This window comes from Panthera uncia (assembly GCF_023721935.1).
Source record: "Panthera uncia isolate 11264 chromosome A3 unlocalized genomic scaffold, Puncia_PCG_1.0 HiC_scaffold_12, whole genome shotgun sequence".
NCBI lineage: Eukaryota > Metazoa > Chordata > Mammalia > Carnivora > Felidae > Panthera > Panthera uncia.
The window spans coordinates 35,144,058-35,163,602 of record NW_026057579.1 but is presented as its reverse complement, the minus strand read 5'-3'; the positions used below and the strand labels follow the sequence as shown (position 1 = coordinate 35,163,602).

The 19,545-nt window shown below is 48.8% G+C and overlaps 1 protein-coding gene across 8 annotated transcripts in view; it reads left to right on the top strand.

The window, feature by feature from the left end:
• Positions 1-18,748, top strand: part of RNF144A (ring finger protein 144A) — a 107,330-nt gene extending 88,582 nt beyond the window's left edge. For all 8 annotated transcript variants that reach the window (XM_049652595.1, XM_049652597.1, XM_049652596.1 and 5 more), the window contains 2 exons: positions 318-6,120; positions 18,339-18,748. In XM_049652595.1, the coding sequence (XP_049508552.1) occupies positions 318-449 (132 nt within the window). In that variant the 3' untranslated portion in view covers positions 450-6,120; positions 18,339-18,748. The remainder of the gene's footprint in view (positions 1-317; positions 6,121-18,338) is intronic.
• The last annotated feature ends 797 nt before the right edge of the window (positions 18,749-19,545 follow it).

The window sequence follows — 19,545 nt, the reverse complement described above, 5'->3', positions numbered from 1 at the left end:
TGATGGGTGGATGGGGGGATAGGATGGGTGATGGGTGATCGTTTGATGGATGGATGGCTGAGCGGAAAGATGGGTTGGGTGGATGGATGAATGGATGGGTGGGTAGATGAGTAGTAGATGCAGGATGGGTAGATGGATGGGTGGATGGATGGGTGATGGATGAATGGCTAGATGGTAGATGGGTGGCTGGGTAGATGCATAAATGAATGACAGATGAGTAGATGATGGGAGGACGGATGGTTGTGTGGTTTATATTTCAGTCATGGAACCTACAGACTAGCCACCTTACCCTCTGCTCCTATGTTTCCTTCTTGCAGGTCGTGGGCATTTTTGCTGGATTTGGGCTCCTGCTGTTGGTGGCCTCGCCTTTCCTGCTCTTGGCCACTCCGTTTGTACTTTGCTGCAAGTGCAAGTGCAGTAAAGGTGACGATGACCCATTACCCACCTAGAGGAAGGCGCGATGCTGGAACGAGACCCCTGCCTCCGGGAAGCGTGGCCCGCCCCCACCCCACCCCGCCGCCCCCCTCACTAAACATCTTTCTTGCCTTATGTGCCCCATAGAGCTTCACAGTGTCACGCTGGATGCCGTGATTTCAGGGACTGGTGTCAGAGCGCTTGCCGAGGCCCCGGGTGCAGTCACCTGGGCGTGGGGAAGGCAGGCTGCAGCGGGTAGGGTGCGTCCCCACACAATCGATCTCTGCCGACTTGACGAGGGAGGCGCTGTGCAAGGCACCCCGGGCAGTTTTCTCCCAGTGGCGATAGACTAGGAGTGTCTGGTGGCTGCTTCAGAGACCTTCTTGTGCAAAATGCTGTCCGTCTCCTCCTTGGCGTCCTGATGGTGCCATGTTTTTGAGAGAAGGAGTCTTTTAAGGATTACAACTCACTTCAGGCAGAATCCAATAATTCTGACTTGAGAAAAGCACTCTGTTTATGACAACTGTTTTTATTACTAATGGCATTTAGTAAAATCCTTTTTAGAAGGTGTCTTTTTGTTTTTCCAACTGAGTAGTGAAAAATCAACAAGGTGCATCTAAACCATCCTATGCCTTTCTTGAAATGTGCATTTTAAGAAGTTACTGTTCAAATGACTTTTCTGGCTCGGCCACTTTTCAGGAGATTTAGAAAGCCTTATGCGCTCTTTGTGTTTTTCTTGAAACCTGTGACGACGTTTTGAACACCGTAAGCGGTGTGCTGTTAGAAACGCGCTTTCTCTATTGTTGCGTTTCTTTGACGATACTGACGTGTTTAAAGGAGTATCTTCATCACTAGATTTTCCTTTTGTTTTTTCTCTCTTTGGTGATTCAGCTCAGCTCATGGGGCTTATCTCTTCTCATCCAGGTATGAGCAGATATTTTGTAATGTCTTTGGAAACCAAATGTTTGACTCGTGCATGGCTCTGCGGAGAATCAGTATGTTTTGGCTGCTTGCCCCAGCCTCCTCGCGCAGACAGTAAGGAGCGAATAGTGCTATTGATCCTCTTAGGCAGGGCTTCCTGGCAGGACTGGAGCACTCCCCTGGGGCCTGGGGGACAAGCTTCCTGATTTTCAGTTGTTTAAATGACTTAAGTTATTTTGGAGAAATCCTGTTACCTTACAGAGTTCCGAGTCCCGTTGCTAACCATTTCACCCCGCTGAAAACACCTTCCCTTTCACTTAAGGGGTTTTACCACTCGGTCTCTCCTAGGCCGCGTGTGACTGTTACCATGGCAGCAGAACGCGCGGATGACTAAGACACACGTTGCTCTATCCGTTGAGTTTAAAACGCAGAGAGCGCGTCTTTACAGAGAGTTGGCTCTCCTATGGCCTTTGAGGCCACCTGTGCTTTTAAGGAGCAAACCGATTACATTGAACTTGGGGGCCTCTGAAATAACAGAAAGGCAATTGTTGTCGATTTATTATCGCGGAACTTTTTAAAACTTATTACACATTCCACAAAGGAGTGAAACGGAAAATCTGACGTGTTTGCTTATTGTGAGCACATTTGTAAAACGTGGCGGGTTTTTTGTGTGTTTGATTCTACCTTTCTGTGTTGGCCTTGGGTCCTGCTTTCCTTCCCCGTGTAGACACTTCTTTGTTTCTTAACATTTGCTAGGTTAGAAGGAACAGCGTCACCTCACTCTTCACCTGTAGTATTTATTATCTTTATGAAACTGAAGCCATTAGGAAGCTAGTCTGTGTCAAAATCATATTCAGAACATTCTCCTTATGACCGCAGCTGAATTCTTACTCAGTAACAAAATAAGAACATGCCTGAGACTGTCTTTTCAATGGAGCCTGGGCAGTGAGTCTCCATCGCTGGAACTGTTGCGACAGGGCCTTGTGGTAGGTGGCTTTCTGGAGAGGTCACGCTCAGTGAGTCCTGAGGCTCGAGTCGGTGGCCCAGGCTGGGATCAGTGAATGCACTTGTCTAGTGGCACCCTTTAAAATGCCTGTCAGAGGCGGCCGGCTTGCGGCCCTGTTTGCATTTTGATCCAGGAAGGGGCAGGCCTCACCCCATCCCTGTCCTGTTGCACACGGCACAAGTCCCCGCGGTCGTGCCCCTCTCCTCCGAGGTAGAACGGGAGCCTTTGGAAAGGATGCGTTCCCTGGGCTGGAGCTCAGGTCTCTATTCCTAGCGGCTTGGGCTGTTCGTCTGTCCCGGAGAAACCTGTAAGCAGGCCCTGCACATTGGTAGCCCCCACCATCCTTGTGCCTTCACCCCTGACACGTTTCACAAGCACGTGGGTCGACCCAGGTAGGGACCATGAAGATTCTCGGGCCAGCCGCAGCCACACTGGCACCTGCTTGCTCCCGAGTTTTTGCACCAAGCATGCCTCAATTTGATTTTGTAGTTACACAGCTAAAATCGTCTGTTCCTTGGGAAGATACCAGCAGGATTACAATGGGATCCTTACATAAACTTGCATTTCCTCCGTGTGACGCTTTTATTTCAGTAGGGAACGCCAACCCCATTGTTCATGGGGGTGCAGTACTAACCATGCCTGATGTAAAATGTAAACGGAGCCTGGGAAGATGGCCCGCGTCTTGGATTTTAACCTTGCCCTCACTCCCTGGTGAAACCTGGGGAGTTCTGCACTTGGTGGTGGGCTGTTACATGGCATAGCTTGTCTTAACTGAAGATGACATTCCCTTTCACGGATGGTCTTCATGCCGACGTTCTGGAAGCACACGTATGTTTATCCCTTTCGAGGCCTTGAAATCCTGGCGAGGAGGGAAGAAGGTCCTCAGGTCATGGCTAACTCAACCGGTGTCCAGTTGGGGTGGCCCTGGAGGGTGCGGGTGACCTGTGGGTCATCCGAGTCCCTCTGACCCCGTTGGGTGGTTTTGCGGGACATGCCTAGTCTGTCAGTCTGGCTGTCATGTCCCCTGCAGCCTGGCCTTCGAGCTTTGCAGCGGTCACAAGAGGCCGGTGCCCTCCGAGGAGGAGTCACTGTAGATGTTCGCGTAGCAGAGATCGACTCAGGACCTGAGCATAATCAGATCCTTGGAAAGCATGACCGGCTGTCCGTATCAGTTCTTCCTCACCCCGCGGGAGTGGCCGTAGCCCAGGGAACTGACCTCCACCACCGCTCACACCTTTTGCAAAGGGGAACAAGTTCTCTTTATGGAATATTATTCCATAAAAACCAGTGTGTGTAGGACCAGGCCGGTTCCTTTTTAGAGTCCAGGGCCTGTGGGGAAAGGGATCCTCAGAGATCTAAAAATTACTCCAAGATGAGTCTATCTTTTTCATCTATCTTGCTTGCAAAGTTTAAAGTTATTTAAAAATTGGGAGAAGACATTTTCCCTTGATAGTCTTTAAAAATTAGGAGATTGGAAAGAACCAGGGTGGGCTTTTTGTATATTTTTCAGATTCTCATTTATTAATAAGTCTCCATATATATATATGTGTGTGTGTGTGTGCGTATATACATATATGTATATGACACTGAAATCATCAAGGGAAAATATTTTGCATGTCTAAAGCTTCGTGAAGGTCTCTTTAAAAAATACCAAAGCTTGTTTATTCTTTATAATTAACCCAAGCCCTTAGGAAGATACACAAAATGAAGAGGTTATGACTGGTATTGCCCAAAATGCCACATGGAACGAAGGGCCTGCGCCCAAATATAGTTGCTAATGTGTCAGTAGTAGGGGAGCATGCTGTTTGGGTTGATAAAGCCCCGCGGGCGCCCTTCTTCCTCCGGTTGGTATAATCTCGTCTTCCACACTCCTGGGAGCCTTGGGTTAGGGGTAAGTACCAGCCACATGCCTGACCTTTCCTTCATTCTTTGCTCATTTTACCACGGGTGTATTTTTACTCTTGTATAAAATATGCACGAATGGGTCATGCACACGTAGGCAGTATGTATTTGGCAACGGTGGTAAAAACAAAAGTTCGGTTCTCGTTTTTGACATGTCAGTCCATCTTGTGCTACTAACACTGTGATGTATAAAAGAGCTGTTTGAATGCCTTTTAATGTTGTGTTTTGTACTTTGGAATCACATGGAAAAGCTTGATTTGTAATTTCAATACATATTTTAAATGTATTGTGTCTTACATAGTTTGTCTCCCCCCCCCCCCCCTTTAAAAAGGGGATTTTTCTTTTTAAAGAGATTTTGGCTGGAATACAGGTTACTTTTGTAAATCCGGTCTGGCTCCATCTTTTGTACATTCTTCGTTGACTCCTGGCCCACAGGTTGAAAACACGACGACTGGAGGCGGGAGTGAGGGCGGGTCGGGGGGTGGGCTCCCGTCACCGCTTTCCTCTTCTGAGGTTTTCTCCGTTGGGAGTGTTCACAGCTCCTGGTGCCAAACTGATCTGAGTTGCCGGGTCGCCGGGTAAGTGGCCACACATTCCCCTCTCCTCCTTGTGGTTCCGGTCCAGTGACGCAGCATCAGAAAGCATCTCCCTGTTGGCTGCTTCCGTGCCCAAGACGAATATTTACAAGCCTGTCAAGATTTGTGGGCAGTGTCGTAACAATCCATGAGCATCCTTTTCCTACTAGGAAAAGAATAAATACAGATTCTGCTTGTCTTCATAGTGACTCTGGTAACTCACTTTGATTTTCATTTGCTGCATTTAAACTTTGTGGGAGAATATATACCTTACTTACTAACGTGAAGCAGCAGGCCAAGAATGGGGGACTGTTCCCTGTATTGTGGTTACATTTTAAAAACCATCCTTAGAAGCTTAAGGTGCCGATCAGAGGGGGTGTATTTTGTTAACTGGTGATTTGCTGGCACCCAAGACACTATTCCTAGTCACTGGGAGCTCCTAGTCTGGAGGGGAGGCAGGTCTGCCGTTCGGTGACGAGAATAAGGTGTGGCAAGTGCTACGTGGAGGGCATACGTATGCACCGCACCCGGCGAGGGTGGCGGGTCAGAGGAGGCTGATGGGAAGATGCCGTGTGCGGCCTTGCAGATGAGTAGGCGTCAGCTAAGCAAAACTCGGGGCGGGAGCGTTGAAGGGAGTGGCCAGTCCAGGAAGTTGGTCCATCCGGCCCATCGGGGTACCAGTTACCCAAGTGTCCGACCTCGGAGGGCCCAGTGCGTGGAGCCCGGGAACTGAGCTCTAAAGCTGTGGGGAGTGGGTATTGGGCTGCCGTGCAGATTACCGGAGACTGGGGGGCTTAAGCAACAGGAGTTTATTCCCTCGTGGTTTCGGAGGCTGCAAGTCTGCGATCAGCGTGTCACCAGCGTTGCTTCCTTTTGAGGACCGTTGGGCTGGGATGTCTTCCCAGCCTGTCTCCCTGGCCTCTCGTGCTTTGCTGGCACTCCCTCACCTCCCTTGCCTTGTAGATGCACTGCCCCAGGCTGTCATCCTCACATGGTGTTTTCCTGTGTGTGTGTGTGTGTGTGTGTGTGTGTGTGTGTGTCTGTCTGTCTGTGTCCACCTTTCCTCTTTATGAGGACACCAGTCATCGGATTCGGGCCTGCCCTAGTCCACTATGACCTCATCCTGACTCCATCATCTTCAGAGACCCAATTCCAAGTAAGGTCACAATCACAGGTCTTGGGGGTCAGGATTCCCAGCATCCTTCTTGGGGACACAGTGCAGCCTATAATAGGGAGTATGGTCCACAGGTGGACGGTCCCGCCCTGGCGAGGCCAGTCAGAGGAGACAGACAAGAACACAAGGTGAGGGGTTGCCCAGCTGGGGTCCAGAAGCGCCTGTTGCTGAAGCTCCCCTCCCCGAAACAGGCCTTCCGCACTCTGGTTGGAATTTGATTCTTTGAGCTAATCTGGAAGGCGGGAATAGCCCCAGAGAATGCTCTTGCTGAGAAACAATTTTGAGCAGGTAAATCTGTATGCATGTGGTATCTATAGGCACATGATCTGTTTCCCTCCCAGAATGCCTCAGTGGTGATATTTGCCAACATTAAAGACTCAGAGGGACCCAGATTACCAGGCGCCAGAGGTGGGGCCGCACCCATGGGCAGCACGTGGGCAGGGAAGGTTATTCCGAGTTGAGCTCAGGGTGTGCAGGTGTCACTTGGGGGCGGTCCTTCACCTTCCTTGCCTGGTGGATGTGTTGCCCCAATCTCTGTCGTCCTCACGTGGTGTTTTCTTGTTGACTCTTCCCGGTAATAGTGACTGGTGGACTGTGGAGCAGAGGCCCCGCCCCACGGCGTGTAGAAAGAAAACTCGGGATGTAAGCACTTCAAGGGCAGGGACCAGTGGTGACCAAGGGAACCTGTCTTCAGAAGGGGTTTCAGAGACGTGAGAATAGGGCAGCCTTGCTAGGATCAAGGGGCATTAACAGCACCATGAGGATTTTTTCAGACTGTTCTCCCAGGACAGCAAAGTACTTCCCAGGACAGGATCACCTTGGAAATCGACATTCCCCAAGGTGTGAACTGGAATAAAAATAAGATCCTGGATGAAATTGGAAACCACAGAAGCAGATGTTGGCAAAGGCCACTCAGCTCATTCTGGAAGAGATTCACTTTAGCTGAAGATTAAGTATGAATGCGCAGGAGATGGATGAAACAATGGATGCCAGACACCTGCTCTGCGGGAATCACCAGTAACAAGGACACCAAAAGATGCAAAGCTTCCTCGCCCCCATCCTCACGGGGCTCAAGGTCTGGTGGGGTTTACAAGCCACTGTCCTACATGAGAGGATGGGAACCTTGGCAGGACATAAATTCTTTTAAATCTTTTATTTTCTTTTAACGTTTATTCATTTTTGGGAGACCGAGACAGAGCATAAGCATGGGAAGGCAGAGAGGGAGAGGGAGACACAGACTCTGAAGCAGGCTCCAGGCTCTGAGCTGTCAGCACAGAGCCCGACGCGGGGCTCAAACTCATGCGCCGCCTGATCATGACCTGAGCTGAAGTTGGACACTTAACCGACTGAGCCATCCAGACACCCAGGATATAAGTTCTTAAAAACAAAAGCAATAGACAAGAAAGGACTAATTAGGTAATGTTATGTCCCTCTGGGGAGAGAGGATCTCTGGAGATTTTGTTTTCTGGTTCCACCTGACACCCAAGATCCTGAAAAAATAATCCTTTTGGTCCACGAAGGGGAAAGGGCAAAAACTTACCCACACTCAGTTGCTTGAGAAGTTTTCAGGGGCAGGAGGAATGGGGCACATTTAGAGTGTAACCTGTTTCTCTATTCTGCACAACTGATTGGTTGTCAGTGCAGAATGGATATTAAATAATCATTTAATGTTTTTATTCATGACAGGAGCAATCAGCACGTAATGAAACATGCAGGTGATACTAGATGGGGAGTTACTACAAATTAGGAGAAGCAGACAATGCCGAGGGCGGAAAAGAAGGACAGTTACAACAAAGCGAACTTCTGCTTTGCAAAACGCAAGCAAAATACACCTGTAAAAAAATGCACACTGGATAGGCAGAGGGCGAGGCAGACACAGGCCTGCAAGGGACAGTAGCTCCCTGCCCACTGGCCCTCCTCAGCACACTCCACCTAAGGGTCGTGTGCCTCATAGATCTTTTCTGGGTCGTTCTAGTGAATTCTGCAGCCCTGTCCCATTTCCACCCCCAGCCTTCGCGGTATTCTCTCAGCAGCATTTCCTGTCACAGCCTTCAACCTTTCCTTCCTGTTAGGGAGTTGCCTTTGCGTATTTTGTTATAATTCAGATTGCATGGCTTTCCCACCTGGCTTGGTCCCCTCTTCCCTTGCTTTCAGTGTCTACTTTGCTGGAGTCACTGGTGGCTTGGTCATCTGCAGATCTCCGGTTTCTGCATCCACTGCGTTGAGAACCATAATCCCCGTGTACACCAGAAGCTCCCCGACCGTTTGCCTGGTGCGGCATGTGGGCAAGCTCCCTTCGGAGCTCTTCTCTGGAGCTTCATGTGCTGAGATGCCTCACGTTCCCTGCCCAGGACTGCACGGTCTGACCCCTGAGAGCTCTCACCAGTCCGGATTATCAAAGAAATGGCTCATTCATCAGCTGGAGGTGAGAAGGGAGACTTCGAGAAGTACGTTACAGCCTTAACTGTGGCCAGGTCGAGGGTTAAAACCATCAAGCTTTGTCTTTGTGACACACGGAGCTCTCTATATCCCTTATTGGAGACGGTGACACAATGGCTTGTGTTAAATCTATCTGCAATACGTTCGAAGCTGACAGCCAGCCCGTTTTCTCTTGACCTGTCTAGCCCCACCTCCAGCACAGCACCTGATGCACACTGAAGATCTAATATTTGCGGAGTGAGTGCTCCGTGGTTCATTCCAGAAGCAAGATTTAGGGACAGCTTAGTGAGGAAGGGCTCTCTGATCTGGAGGAACAGGAGTTGGGTGGCCCTCTGGCAAGTGTTATAGAGGCCCCAGGGCGTCAGGGAATCACAAGAGCTAGATCTCATTCTCCGTTCATTAGCTGAATGAACTTGGACAAGCGTCTTCTCTGATCGCTAAGTTTATTTGCCAAATAGTAAAGATAACCTCCATTCTGTGGACTCTGTTGATGGCGTGACCATAATGGATGGGGAAGTTACCATTTGCTTTTTGTGTGTAATTACTATAGAGTGGCTCCATTCTTCCTATGGAGATTGGAGTTACCTTACTAACAGTCTTAGAATTATCAAGTTCTAGTTGCCCTCCATCAACCTGAATATATTTTAATTTTTTTTAAGTTTCTTTATTTTTGAGAGAGAAAGAGAGAGAGAGAGAGAGGGAAGGGCAGAGAAAGAGGGAGAGAGAAAGAATCCCAAGCAGGCTCCACGCTGTCAGCGCAAAGCCCGATGTGGGGCTCGATCCCACGAACCATGAGGTCATGACCTGAGCCACAATCAAGAGTTGGACGCTTAACCGACTGAGCCACCCAGGCTCTCCTGGATATATTTTACATAGTCCTGTGAACTCCAGGATAATCCCAGGGGGTGCGTAGGTAAGAACTGAAAAGAATCACGGTACATTTTCCCTTAGACATCTTCCCGGAAGAGCAAACGTAAGCCGATACTTGTCAGTGGACACATGTGACTTAATCCCCACAACACTGAAGAGACGAAAATAACAGTCGTCTTTTTAATGTAGGTATCAACGGTGTGCCAGGCACCGTGCCAGATATTTAAGGTGCAAAGATGAATCAGCGTGATAGGTGAGGTGGCCACCACATGAAGACTCGAAGAGCCAACAGGAGTAGGGATTGGGTCAGAAATGGAGGAAAGAGAAGAAAATTAAGAATCAAGACAAGGGTGCTCCCGGCAGAGGACAACACAACAGCACAAGCTATGGAGGCCAGTTGTAAAACAAGAGGGTGTGTATAGGGAAAGTACGAAGACAAAGCTGTTATCAGACTGATTATTTTTAGCTTTGTATTATGGAAAACTTCAAGCATATACAAAATGATATGGAACAATATGAGGAACCCGTATGAATTCAACATCTATGTTCAACTATCATCAGATCATGGCCAGAAACTCTGGTTTTCTCCATATCTTACTGCCTTTCTTCAGCCTTTATATTTTGAAGTAAATATCAGATATCTTATCAATGTTTAAACACTTCTCCAGGTATTCTTTTTTTTTTTTTCTTAAAAAAATTTTTTTTCTTTTATTTTATAGAGAGCAAGCAGGGAGAGGGGCAAAGAGAGAGAGAAAGAATCTCAAGCTGGTTTCACGCTTGGTGCAGAGTGCTACATGGGGTTCGATCCCATGACCCTGGAATCTGAGCAGAAGTCAAGAGTCAGATGCCCAACTGACTGAGCCACCCAGGTGCCCCTGCGTGTGTCTAAAGGATAAGGACTATTAATTATAAGTCTGCTACTATTATCGTATCTAAAAAATCAGCTATTATTACTTGATATCACAAATCTCTAATCGGTGTTTAAGTTTCCCCTATTATTCCACAGATTTTGCATTAGTTGGTTTTAATCAGAATCTCAGAAAGGTCCAAACATTGTGGTTGGGTATATCTACATGTGTTTGACTCTGCAGCTTTCTCTTCCCTCAGATTTTTTTCCTTACGATATTTTTTTGTGAAAGAGGGAGCCGTGTTTCCTACAGAGGGCTCCCACATCCTGTATTTCTTGGACGGCATCTCTGTGGTGCTGTATGCATGCTCCCTTCTCTACGCCCCCTGGACATGCCTGTTGTGTCTAGACGTGCCTTTATGAAGAACTTAAAGGAGGGGGGTGGTGCTGGGTGGCTCAGTAGGTTGAGCATCCGACTTCAGATCATGATCTTGCGGTTCGTGAGTTCGAGCCCCGCGTCCGGCTGTCTACCGTCAGCACAGAACCCACTTCAGATCCTCTTTCCCTGCCCCCCACCTCTGCCCCTTCCCCACTTGCACACATGCACACACACACTCTCTCAAAAATAAATAAATATTAAAAAAAAAAAAAGAACCTGAGTGGGTAGAGGAGACCCAATGAGGCCTGGTGAGAGTTGCCATGGATGAACTAGGACACTGTTGTACTATTAACCTAAGGTTTTAGTTTTCAGTGTTTCTTGCTCTCTGGTCCTCTGTGTTTGCCACCACCGCCAGCCCAGCGCTGTTGGAGTCGGGCAACAGTGTGGTGTCTATACTGAGGTTTCTGGGTAGAGTGAGTGCACCAAAGACACAGGGGAAAACAAAACTTCTGGTAGAAATGCAGGGTGGTTCTTGTAGACAGAGGCCTGGGGGCCAAGTGGAGGCAGATACCTCAGTCGGTGTTGGTGCCAGTAACCAGGGGTCAGGAGTCAAACGGAAATCTCCATCAATTCTCAGGAGATGCTGACTACTGAGAACCCCAAGCTTTCCCACCTGGTGCTTTGTTACCCTGGAACTTAGCCCAAGTCAAAGTCGGCAGGGGTGAGGGAGAAACCCTAAGCCAATCACAGGGGTCGTGGCGGGGGGGGGGGGGGGTTGCAGAGAAGCTCCCTGAGTGGATTGCTTAATAGGAATTGTTTAAAAGTTCATTTTCTTGAGCAAAAAGGGTGCTGGAGGCAGAAAAAAAATGCAGTGCTACTTTGTGGCTCTCCGAATCTGCCGAAAGCCTGGTGTCACGATTGCAGACGTGGTGTTCAGGACCTGAAATTGTTGGCAGGGGAAAGTGGCACTTAAATGCTGATTTTGGACACAGCAGTGTTTCGAAGTATTGCCCATCCTAGCGGCAGCCCGTCAGGATAAGGTTCACAACAAGGGCTTTCTAGACAGAATCCATGGAGCCCCACCGGCCATGCTTCCTGGTCTCCCGCACACTTGCCTTTGTGCTTCTCTCGCACGGTTTTCTCTTCTGTCTTTTGTCCTTTTTGGTACTTTCTTCAGAACTTTGGAAGGTCTGAGATCTGATTCTAATGTTTTGCTTTTTTTAAACTGTTAGGTTTCTGGCTGGATTTTGCTGGCACTCTGCTTTCTCAGAGAGACATCAGTAGCCAGGAGGACGTTGACAAAGACAACAGGGCTCAGGTCCAAGTGCACGAATGTCCAGGCAACCGCTAGCCCATTCTCGAAGCTCGCGGCAGCCTGCAGGGCTGGTGCTTCTTTTGTTCCCATCAGATTCCAAAGGAGTCAGCCAGCCTCATAGCCCAGTGCCCTCCGAGTCGTCCTCTCTCGCCCAAACTGCAGCCAGAATTCACCAATGATGAGATGGAGGGAAAGGCCACTGTGTTTTTCTGGGTCTCCAAATTCCTGTTCCAGATTTAGCTCCGATTTTTCCAGCTCATGCTCCCTAACCATCACCACCCAGGCCTTCACTGTCCCAGACCACAGCAGAGATGCATGGAATCTCCCGCCCCGTCTTCTCACCTGCAAATTCTCATCTCCTCCTAGAGACCCGCTCACGTCCCATCCTCTGTGAAGACTTACCTGCAGATCTGGCCACCACCCTGTCTCACCTTCTGAGACCAGCGTCCGCAGCCCCTCCTTCCTCTTGCAGCCCCCTACCGTTCGGTCTAGTCACCAGGTTGACACTTGAGATCAATTGCAGTGACACATTTATGAGTCTGTATTCCTTTGTGGAATGCACTTTCCTTGAGAGAACATAGGGCCTGAGTCTACACTTTATTTTTCCTAGTGTCTAGGGGTTGGGTACGAAATGATTTCTAGAAGGGCGAATGGACACCACAGAATCAAAAGGCAAATAAAACAATATTTCGATGACCTGGGCTCTGCTAATACAGTGGCCCCAGTAGCCCTACTCTGTTCACCCCCAACAACATGAAAGTGGGTCACAGACATAAATAGGCTGCTGGCACTCAGACCGGAGCTTCATCATCAGGTCCAAATTCATTCCCAGTGTCCAGGCAAAAGCATAATGTAGCCCACACTAGCTTGCTTATGTAAATATTTTTCTGCATGGTTTTGTGGGTCTGACTTGGGGTCTGACTTCCAATGTCAGCATAGAACCCTGTTGGGAGTATAACGTTTCCACCAGGCTTCAGTTGAATATTTATGAGTATTCTGTAGTCACTGCCTTCTATTGTTCCTGGAAGACTGGTATTATTTAGAGAGTGATTAATCATATTCCGAGGGAACATTCTGGAGCTAAGCCCCGTGGTGAGGTTTCTGATGGCTTTTTCTTCCCGGATGGGCAGAAGACTAACATCAACCAAAGCTTTCCCGGAGAACTGCTTGTCTCCTGTCCCCATCTGCGTACATTTCCATGGGTCAGGGCAGAATTCCATCCCCAGGCAGCCAGTTCAGGGAGGGCACAGCTCAGGAATAAGTCTCCTGCTGTTCAGTTTTGCTGACTGTTAGCACACCCATTCTTTGGCATTCACGATTTAGGCCAAATGCTGAGGCCTAGAATGACATCTCACGCTTACTTGTGGTAAGGATATCGCAGCTCTTCAAATTACCCAACACGAGAATGAGAAACAGTTCTAGAGTCTCAGAAGTTAATATGCAGGAATGCTCACTCTGTGCTGTAGACCTATTACTCGACAGGCTTTACCTATCAAGTATCATATGTAGTATAAGTCATCTATTTTATATGGTAGGCATTTTCCCCCATTTTACTCCAGATAAAAGAGGCAGGAGCGTATCAGTGTGCTACTGATAATTAATCATCCCCACCCAAATTTAGCGGCTGAAAACCATGAACATTTACATTTACTACTGCCCATGCATCGAGTGGTGGTGTGGACACTTCTTCCAGCCTCCGCAGAGCTCACCCAGGCCCCTGGGATTAGCTCCGGGTCAGCTGGGTACGTGGTTCTCCGGGTCGAGGCTGGGGCCTGTCCTGTGTCCCTTACCTCAGCTGGGGCAGTTGGATGGACTCGGCTGTGCTTTGTGTGGCCTCTTATTTCCTGCTGTTGTCCTCAGCCTGGCCTGGGCAGAGGTCAGAGAAAGAGCAGATACAGGCACCCACGCTGGTAGTCTAGGCTCGAACCTATTTCATTTTGACTTTGACTTGGATTTTGACATGGACAGAGGGAGGACATGCGGGTGCCAGTCACTGCTGTGTTCTTAGCAATGATTCGGAACACTCGAGAAAAGGGATAGAAAGGAGGCCTTCCGTCTCAACAAGGAAAGGTCACAAGGCACAGCATCCATAGTGGGAAGGACATCATTGTCCCAAGTTAAAATAGATGGCAGGCCTCTCTGGAGGGGAGCGAGATAAATGAGGTTTGCTCACCATTGGTTCCAGGGCGCACGGTGTTGAGTGATACGGGCCAGAGGAGACGGTAGAGACACGTATGCAGTTTCTCTCTCCGTATCTCTGCTCGCTGAGAAGTGAATTCTGTCCTCGGGTCAGAGACTGATTGTGGTACACACCGATCACTGGCTTCACTGCTTCTTCACCAGCTCAGATGTGCAACTTCTGCCCCTGCAGCGTAGTGGGGGTGGTCATGCTACAGATGGAACAGTGTCCAGTAAGTGCCTGTGTAGCTCCTCTCCTTTCTTGGGACCCTTCTTTAGGAGGAACAAAAATACAACAAAACAACGACAGCAACTCGGCTGGAAATATTTGTGGTCTGAGCCCTGAGTAGAGACGGAAGAGCTCAAGTTTGACGTTTATCCTCAGGTTAAGTTGTAGGCAGGTCGGGGGCACGATCGGCTTTGCAGTTTAGTCCCGCGTGAATGCCGACACTAGATTTGGGAGCACAAACCTGGCTGTGGCGGGAGTTCAGCGGCGAGATGATGAAGGTCCTGGCCAAGGCCAGTCGGGTTGGAGAATAGAGGTTGTATTTAGTGATGTTCGTAAGGAACATCACTTGGCAGTTCCTTGGGTGCAGAGTTGTGGAGATGACAGGGAGAAGTCAGCAGCTCCCTGTTTTTGGCTTGAGACTCTGAATGAATGTGCAGAGTGCCCTGGGGTAGTGACTATGGGGGAGAAACAGGATGGAGATGGGAGGGAAATTGTTGGTTTAGCTATGGACAGGCTGAGCACCCAGTGGGTGTGTTCGAAGGACAGGTGGATATATGAGAATAACACTTAGGTAAGTATTCAGGGTGGGATATTAATTTTGGAGCATTGTTATACAAGTGGATGGTAAGGATATGGGAGCCAAAGAGGGATGAGAGAGAGAGTTGCCAAAGGAGAAGAGGCCCAAGGCAGGGAATTAACTTTAAAGCATGGGCAGAAGAAGAGCTACCTATAGAAGGAAGGCTCAGGAGAAGTTGTCTGCAAGGTAGAGGGAGAAAATAGGAGTGGAGAATAAACCATTTCCAAAAGGAAGGAATGGTCTAGTGTCTCATGCTGCATTAAATTCAGGTTAGCTCTTTCTGAAAGTATCTGTTATTTAGAGCCATAAGGAGAGCGTTGGTGATCCCAAAGAAAAGATTGTATGAGAGCAGAGTCACGGACGCCAGCTTGTAAATATAAACAGCTATTGCGTTTAACATGCTTGTTACATGTCCGTGACTTTGCTTGGCTGTAACAACGATAATGGTAGAGAAGCTAACATCCCCGGGGGGTTTAACCTGTTCCCAACATGGCGCTTAGTGTTTTAGAAGGCGCCTTTTCTTCTTTAAAACTCTCAACAACACTGTGACTTTGGTGGTCTCATTTCTACCTTGTAATTGAGCACAGGAGACTTAGAAATGAAGTATTCGGTCCAAAGGCACTCACCTAATCATGGGGGAACAGAATTGGTTCCCAGGGGCAGCCCTCTTAGAAAACAGTGCCCCCTGTTCATGGTGTATTAGTTCAGGCTCTTTGGGCTACAGGGATCACATCAAGCTATTTTAAGCACGCAAGAAGAAGGCAGATGGATTCATGACAAGGATACAGGCAGGTGTACAGGAAATCTATTGGGATGGAAAAAAGCTGTGGTCTTTGTAGGGAACTCAGTCTTCTCTCCATCTTCTTGCATTGACCTCTCCTCCTTCCTGAAGGCTAACTTTATCGGTTCCCCACACATCAATTTCCTGGCAACAACTGCTTACATTCACTCTTCAAAGAGGACTTAAGTTGATGTGGGCATCCCTCAGTTCCAAATGCCAATTCCTGGGGAAGAACTCTAGTTGGAAGGAGTTGATCAAGTGCCTTCCTCAGGCTGAATCGACTGAAGCCGGGGGCCTGGACAGTCATCGAATGGCTACTCTCGTTTGGCCACTGAGAACCAACAGGGCCAGGAGAGCAGGTCCCTCAATAGCAGGATGGGTGTGGGGAGTCGGGGATAAATCAGTAGTGTCCATATGTCTAATTTCTGTGCCATCCCTGAGAGCTCGATCGTTTACCCCACATTTTATTTTATTTTTTAAGTAAACTCCATATCTCTACATCCAGTGTGGGGCTCAAACTCACGACCCAGAGATTAAGAGTCTTATGCTCTACTGACTGAATCACCCAGGTGCTCTTACCCCACATTTTAAACCTAAGGACCAACTGGTAAGTGAAAAAATGCTCAATGTCGCTAATCATCAGGAAAATACAAATCAAAACTGCAAGGAGATATCACCTTATGCCTGTCGGGATGGCTGTTATCAAAACAAACAAAGAAACAAAAACAAGACAACGAGCATTAACAAGACCATGGAGAAGACAGAACCCTCAAGCCCTGCTGGTGGGAACGTGAAACGGAGCAGCCACTGTGGAAAATAGGAGGGAGGTTCCTCAAAGAATGAAAACTAGAACTACCATAAGATCCAGCAAACCCCCTTCCGGAAGTTTATCCCAAAGAGTTGAGATTGGGATCTCCGTGAGACATGAACACTTCGGTGTTCATGGCAGAGTTCTTCACAATACTCAGGATATGGATACAACCCAAGTGTGCACCTGCAGGGGAATGGAGAACAGGTAAATACATACAATGGTCGAAACACACCAATCAGCCTTAAACATGGCAGTCCTGCCACCTGTGACGACATGGAGGGACCTTGAGGACATTACGCTTGTTGAAATAAGCCAGCCACAGAAAATGAACACGGTCTGATTGCACTCGTACGAGGTATCTGTCGTAGTCAAATTCACAGCCTGGAAGGGTGGAGTAGTGGTTGCTGGGGCCTAAGGGGAAGGAGGAAGGGGGTTTACTAACTAACAGGCATCAAATTTCAGCCAGGCAGGATGAACAAGCTCGAGAGACCTGTTGGACGACAGCACACGAAGGGTCCAGAAAAACGTAACGCACATGCAGAAATTTGTTAAGCGGGTAGATGTCCTGTTAAGCGTTCTTACCATAATTTTTACAGAAAGACAAGGAAACTAAAACAGGAAAGGTAAATAATTTAGGTGATGCCAAAGAGAAATTTAGTCATGAAAATGATGGTGGGTTCTGATGACAGGCTTCAGACACTATGGGGGAAAGGAGGCCTGGAGGGTGGTGTTACCATCAGAAACAACAAACAAGGATAAGAAATGAGAGAGATCGTGATGATTCCGAGTGTTGACATGTTAGTCAAGGTTGAGGCCATCAAGACTGGAGAGGGGGCATTCCAAAATGGCAGCCTGGGCTGGAGGTTGCCAGGCAGACAAGAAAAGCCAGACTCAGAGTGCCCGCAGGCACCACAGGGATAGAGGTGTAGTGAGTGTCCCGGCCGCCAGCTGTGAGGGACTAGAGGAAGGGACAATGAGAAGGTATAGCCAGCTCCCGGAGGGCAGCATCGTGGAGTGGTGACATCACAGCAGCCTCCCGCTGATGAAACTTAAGGTGGGCGTGGAGACTTTGGGACCCCAGGGGCTGGCAGAGGCCTGTCACCAATAGGGACACTGAAGTCACTACGGGTGGGAAAGTGGAGGTTAACCAGCATTTCCCACGCTGCAGCCCCTGGGCCCGTGCTCTGCACACGCCAGCACCTCATCCCGACAGCGACCCTGGGAGGTAGTTACCGCTCTGTCTTCCAGCTGAGGAACCTGGGAGCTGGGGGGTGGGTCCGTCTGCCCTAGGTCAGTAGTAGCCCACGGGGAAAGCAGTCCAGTTCAGTCGGCCCCACAGCCCCCGATTTCGTGTGGGGCTGGCCCAGCTGGATGTGGCGGGCGAGGGGCTGTGGGGACCGCTGTTGGGCGCAGCCCAGCGCACCTGGAGCCCCCCACCCACTGCCCATGTCTGCTGTGCACGGGCCCAGGGCCCACAGGGAGGTCTGCTTCAGCCCCCAGGAGCCCTGGCGGGGGCTGGCGGGTCACAATGGATGGATAGCAGGGTCGTGCCACACTGACAGCAACAAATGAGTCCTAGTTTGAAAGCATGCTTGGGCCCCGGCATACTACTTGGTAGGACTTTTTTCTACCCGGGTTTTCTTTTCCCTTCATGACGTCGTTCCAGTGATACCTGTGTACCCTCCTGAGTACCTCCTGTACTCTCTTTTCTTTCCAGTACTCTCTCCCATCTGCTTCTGTTTCTTTCTTTCTCTTTCTCTGTCACTTGCTACTTTTCTCTCATTCCGTACATCCGTGTCTCTCTGCGTCCGTCTCCCTTCGTCTCTGTCTCTCTCTGTCCTGTTCTGTCACTGTCAGAGTCTCTAGCCCTTGTAAATAATTACAGATTGTCAGCAAGTTTTCTCTTGCTCCTCTTCCCAGATCTCGGAGGGATGAGGGCAGGGGATTCGTGTTCAGGTGGATGAGAAATCAGACCCCCGCTTGTCCCCAGGAAACTTCTGCAGAAAGTGATCGACCCACACAGTGGTGAAGACACAGTTCTCGCTGGTCTGATAGAAGTTTCTTACCATCCTGGAGATGAACTCCCTGAAATATTTTAGAATTTGTGCCTTGAGTGACAGAAACAGCTTCGTTCTCAACAGTTCTGGGTCTTCTCCTCAAGGTTCTGAGTTGTCTTTTTCCTGTGCCTGGAAGTGCTAAAATAATGTCACTTAATAATGGTGTCAAAGGGACTGGGTTTGGGTACTTTAGGAGACTTCCAGAAGAATGGAGTGATGAAGACCACTGCATGGACAGTAACAGGGAGCTTTTTTTTTTTTTTTTTTTTTATTGAGCTATAATTGACATATAACATTATATGAATTTCAGGTGTGCAACATAGTGATTTAATATTTACATATGTTGCAAAATGACCACCACAAGAAGTCTAAAAATGGAGCTTTTTGAATGAAGACCAGGTGAGGGAAATAGCTTCCAAATAGTGTCTGAACCTGCGTGGATTGAATTATGTCCCCAAAAAGGAAATGTGAAAATCCTAACCCATGCTACCAGTGACCTTATTTAGAAATAGGGTTGTTGCAGGGGGCGCCTGGGTGGCTCAGTTGGTTAAGTGTCTGACTCTTGGTTTTGGCGGAGGTCATGATCTCACAGTTTGTGAGTTCGAACCCCTCGTCGGGCTCTGTGCTGACAGTGCGGAGCCTGCTTGGGATTCTCTCCTTCTCTCTCTGCCCCTCCCCCACTTGTGTGCGCATATGCTCTCTCTCTCTGTCTCAAAATAAACTTAAAAAAAAAAAAAAGAAATAGACTTGTTGCAGATGTAATCAAATTAAGATGGGGTCATTCTGGATTAGGGACGGCCCTGATACAGCATGACTGGTGTCTTTATAAAATGAGGAAACTTAGACACACACACACACACACACACAGTACCACATGAAAACAGAGGCGGAGACTGGAGTTCTGTCGTCACAAGCCAGGGAGCACCAGGGTGGCCAGCAGCCCCAGAAGCTGGAAGAGGCCAGGTTCTATCCAGGGCCTCAGAGGCGATGTGGTCCTGCTGGATGCCTTGATCCCCTCCAGCTGCACTGGACATGTGGCGGTCCCTAAGGGACACTGAGCTCCGTCACTC